This window comes from Fulmarus glacialis, unplaced genomic scaffold, assembly GCF_000690835.1.
Source record: "Fulmarus glacialis isolate BGI_N327 unplaced genomic scaffold, ASM69083v1 scaffold23747, whole genome shotgun sequence".
NCBI lineage: Eukaryota > Metazoa > Chordata > Aves > Procellariiformes > Procellariidae > Fulmarus > Fulmarus glacialis.
The window spans coordinates 3629-8793 of NW_009225419.1; the positions used below are offsets into that span (position 1 = coordinate 3629).

General features: G+C 46.3%; 1 protein-coding gene across 1 annotated transcript; it reads right to left on the bottom strand.

Annotated features, from left to right (window-relative positions):
• Window positions 1-2706: 2706 nt before the first annotated feature.
• Window positions 2707-4236, bottom strand: LOC104069859 (immunoglobulin-like domain-containing receptor 2; the record flags this gene model as incomplete). Its single annotated transcript, XM_009582481.1, has 2 exons — window positions 2707-2826; window positions 3904-4236. Coding segments are annotated over 2 exons (453 nt in total), but the record flags the coding sequence as incomplete, so codon positions are not given.
• Window positions 4237-5165: the final 929 nt, after the last annotated feature.

Genomic DNA, 5165 nt, shown 5'->3' on the forward strand with positions numbered 1-5165 from the left:
TTATTGATGCTATTAGGTATCTACCATTTTTGCCTCTCAGACCTTTCAGGTTTCTTCATGATATTAAACTGCCCTGTCCAGCAGTATCTTTCTCTAACCTAAACACACCTTTCATCTTGGCATTAGTATGAAACCACTAGAACGGATATTTTCCTATTTCCTTTTCCGTTCTGATTTTTCTGTCTTCCCCCAGGGATAATATGAGTGGGTAGAACCTCTGCTCTATTCAAAATTCTGATCATAGAATCATAGAATGGTTTGGGTTGGAAGGGACCTTAAAGATCATCTAGTTCCGATCCCCCTGCCACGGTCAGGGACACCTTCCACTAGACCAAGTTGCTGAAAGCCCCATCCAACCTGGTCATGAATAATCTATTCATGCTTAAATCATGCAGCAGCCCCAAAAGAAGCAATGTAAATTATATTTGAAAGACCACTGTCAGCAGGGAGCAAACAGCAACGTGCTGTGGGAATCACAGTGTCTCTTGCAGACACTATCCCTCTGCTGCTCTAACTCTCTAACAGGGAATCTGGGTTCCACCCAAAGAGCAGCAAACAGCAAAACAGCGAACAAAACCCTTTTACCTCATGTCCCATAGGACTGTGGAATCGCTCCGATCTACATCTGTACTCACTGTCTCCCTGCAAGTCACTAATACCTAGCAGAGCAGGGAGATGGAGCAAAAAATGTCCCAGAAGATGCCAGAATATTAAGAAATGGTATTTTCACCACTGGCTGCTTCCTCCTTTAGCCATCAGTGGAGGAGGAGAGGTAAAGGAAAAGGAAGAAAAAATACCAGAAAGACAGAAGGAAAATAATAAGGTGGGAAGGGGAAGGAAGGAAGGAAAATGGGTAAGTAACCTGGAATCGCTCTGAAAGCTGGAATGTTGCCTCCATACACACTACCCAGGAAAAGAAATACACACAAGCTGCGCCAAACAGCATGAGGCAGAACAAAGTATGCCCACGACAAGTATGCTTTCATGCTGCTGCCAAACTTAGCAGAGTGCTGCACAAAGTGCAAGGTCAGACCCACAGGCTGTAGCGAACAGAAAAGCAGATGCCGTCAAGGTAATGCAGCCTAAGCTACATGTTTCCTCCCAACATAACCACAACGAACTGGAGCCGAGGGACATCATCAAGCCAGCCTCAGAGGTGGTGATTTCTTTGTTTTCCCCCCACATAGTCTTCTGTACACACTGAAAAACAGATTCTTCCTGTTACCATGGCACTGTTTCATCACTGGTGTCTGAGCACAGTTGTAGACACAGATAAGACAAGACACCAAATCCTGGACAGGAAGGTGAAGAAGGGACAAAATTCAGCAGCCCATCACCACACAGCCACAGTGACTCCTCTGGAAAGGCTACGTATCGGCTACAACTGCCACCTGGCAGAGACAACCTCACCTGAACCAACAAGGTCACTCTTGGGCCTGTTATTAACTAGCATACAATATATAGTCACACTGTGGATTTAGACAGGGATATGACACTGTTTTCTGCAGGGACCCATTCTCCAATTGTCCATTGCTTGACTGACATCTGAAGTAGTGAGAGGAGGTGATGGCACTGTTAAAGTCACTCACCCAAGCCATTCAATCTGGTTTAATTTGTGATGACAACTGCAGCTCCAAATATAAATGCCAGTTAAACTCTGACCTTAGCCATGAGAGCAAGGGCACTTGACAGACATGTTCTATCGCATGCCTCCACAGATCACCTACACACTATAGACCTTTTTAACATTTCCTTCACAGGATGTAGAGAATCTATACACCCAAGAACCATGCAAGTAGGCTGACCAGACAAACATTGGTATCAGCAGGTCTTAAAACAAGTTGGAAAAACCTCATCTTACTCTCCTGGGGCAGTCTAGGGGTGAAGTACTAAAGCTGGCTCAAGGCAGTGTCAACAAATGCCCCCGAAAGGCCCATTCCACTCTGCTTTTCTCCCCTAGCTGGGATGGGTGCTTTTTTGACATTTACAGTGAGCTGGATTGTGGAAGCCATCACTGAAAGCTAACCCTGCAAATTGGAAAGAAACTGACCCTGCTCACCACAATGCTCAAGGGAGCTTAAAAGAAACACAGAGCCAAGCGCGCATACCGCACAAAGGACAGGTCCTTTTAGTATCAGCAACAGCTTAGACCTGATTAGGGTGATTGTGAAACTGCACCTCTAACTGGACAAGTATAATTAGGCAGACAGAAGAATCTCCCAAATTGACACACTCAAACAGAAAAACACAGTGCTTCTTGACATCCTCACAGGTCAGAAGAGTGGGACGAAGGGAATGATAAAAGACTGCAAAAAGCATATGATTTGATGTCTTCTGGGTATCTATTTTTAAAAGACACTGTCTCAAGTGCTCACTTTGCTGCAGGTTTATTGTTTTATGCCTTAAAAACAAGGGTTCTGACTTTCCACAGCCCTACACTTTCTGTAGTCATTTACGCCTGTGTAACGTGTGAGCAATGTGGGTGTAAACATTACTATTCTGGTTTGGTAGCGTTTGCCACCCACTTTGCCTAGGTGTGAATGACTGCACAAGGTGCAAGGCAATGGTGAAGGTACTGCGGGGACTGTTTTACATAGATTTTACACGCCTAGTAATATGGTGCACAGATACGTAGAGAGAGCGAGAGAGCAGAAGGAAAGATAAATCAGCTATTTGCTGATAAAGCAATCTGGCAAGAGGGCTTACCAAGCACAAGCAGCTCCACCGATTCTTCATTCTTGCCCTCCACATCATCCGGTGTGATAATAAGGCAGTAATAGAGCCCACTATCTCCCCACATCAACTTCCCAATCTGAAGGTCTGCATCTGAAAGGCAAAAAAGAAAAGTCAGGCTTTCTCTCCAACATCTATAGGAGGAGTGAAGTGATGAAAGCACTGGGTCTGTCTCCGTGTCCCAAATCCATTTCATTTCCTTACTAAGAAGAGGGGTTAACCTTATCCAGAATATCACAGTATTCAGGGAAAAAAAACAGGCTCAGGACTGTAAGTGGGAATGCCGCAGAGGCAGCTCACTCTGCAAGTGCCGAGAGCAGAAGGGGTAACTAATGTCACTTTCTGTCTTTCCTATCACCTAAGGCCTGGGGTCCCAACAGTATTCGTGCCATGCAAGAAGGGCTTAGACAGTGTCTCCTCTACAGCTCTTCAGCCATCCTCCGAAGAGGTTACACAGAGACAAAGGAAAACACTCCCTCTTGCTGCAGCTCATCACATGCTCTCCACACCAAGGAGCCTCCACTTCTGGCTAGGTGGTCTCCCAAGTCAAGTGAAGCCTTGTATTTTTGAGGGACAAGGTTTCTCACACAGCCTTCCAGACCAAATGTTTAAGGACCTGCCACCCCCCATCTCCACCCAACTTGACTTCACCCCATGGAAATCTCTTCCCTTCACACTGCCCAAGGCTGTGTGTGTTTAGGTTCATGACGGTGTAAGCTAGTGAAGTCCAGAATTGAGCAAACATGAGGTATAGGATAATTTTGGTATTTTGGAACTGGGTAAAATCAGTGGAGTTTGCAAGGAAAAAAAACCTAACCCATAGAGACTGAATTCATACCTCTCTTGCTGGCACCCCTTTGTTAAGGAAAATCTAAATACAGAGCAATATGCAGAAGCCAGGAATAAAAACCTTCCACTTCATCAAAGGGAAAAGAATATTGTCTCAGGTTTGGAGACCTACATGGAGTCACATGAAGGGAAGCACCAAAGGAAATGACCTTTGGGTCTAGGGTTGGTTGGTTGAATCCTAAATGTCTGACATACAACAGCTCCCTTCCAGCAGCCTTTTCTAAGGGAGTTAGCTGAACAATTACTGCCAGCCTCCAGTATCCCAAATTGCTAAGGGTCCATTCCAACCCCCACCAAGCATCACTGGGGTAGGAGAGTTACCGTGGACAATGCTGACATCTCTTTCCTTATAAAAGTCCCCTATAGTGACGGCAGATCCTTGTTTGGAGGCCACGACACGGACTGTCCTCCTGCTGTCCACACAGTCCAGGTAGGGATCCCAGTCCAGGTTCCTCTTGCTCATCGTTTGTAAACCAGAAGTCGCCATACCCAAAGCTTCTCCCATCCGGTCCTGGCAATAAGATTTAAACCTCCACTGTACCACAGCTGGTTGGGTGGAAGAAGTAGAGAAATGGCAGCGAAGCAGAGCAGGCTGGAACAACATGGCCACCTTCTTCTTCTCAGGCACGGTGACCTGCAACCCTTCCACCTCAGCTAAAAAACAAAAACATGAGTATCATATGCCTTGGCATTGCTTGAAGAGGGAGCTACTGCATTTTATCATAGCATCATTCTCCCCACATACATAAAATTAAAATGACCATCTGTTTCAGGTGCTAGGGTGCAATACTCCTCAATATATGTAAGCACGGATGTTGGCAGCAGAAGTAAGTTTGCTTTTTTCATAGCCTGCAACCACAAGGAAAAATACAGCACAATGGGGCTGCAGGCTCAAATGTACTATCCTTACACTCTGTAGAGACCCTAACACAGTGGTGTGGTGATTCAGGGCTTCCATGGCAGCTTCACAGATAAGGAAGAGAGATTTTAGGGATGACAATACTCCAATTCTACAGCAGGTCAGCCAAGGGGCCAGATCCTGAGTTCATAACAATCCCAATGCAGAATAAGTCACCCCCCTCCCAATTTCAGTGGCATCACACCTCCTTTTTGGAAGTCAGGCAGCACGCAGTGCCTGGCCCAGCCTGTTGTGCACTGGTGCCCAGTTAGTGCTGCTTGCTCTGCCAAACTCTAGAGATGCATGAAGGAGTGGATCCAAATCGCACAGCTCCTGCCAGGGCTGGCATGTAGCACTGAGAGAAACTGCTCCACGTAGGACGTGCAGAGAAAAATGGCCCAAACACTCAAGTTTTTCACATTCCCAGGGAGGAGATGGACCTCAACACGTAATGTTTATCTACCAGCTGACGGAAGCGCTGCAGCCTGGAGCTGATGTATTAAGGCCTCAGAGAAGATGCATGGGACTGCTGCCACATCCTTGTGTAGGGAGAAGCCGAGAGTCAGTGAGCAATGCCAGCAGAGAGCTTGCAGGAGAGTGAGGTACTCCATCTACCCACAGGGGAATGGCCAAAACCTCCCACACATGCTGTGCTAGTTTTGTCTGGGATAGAGTTAATTTTCTT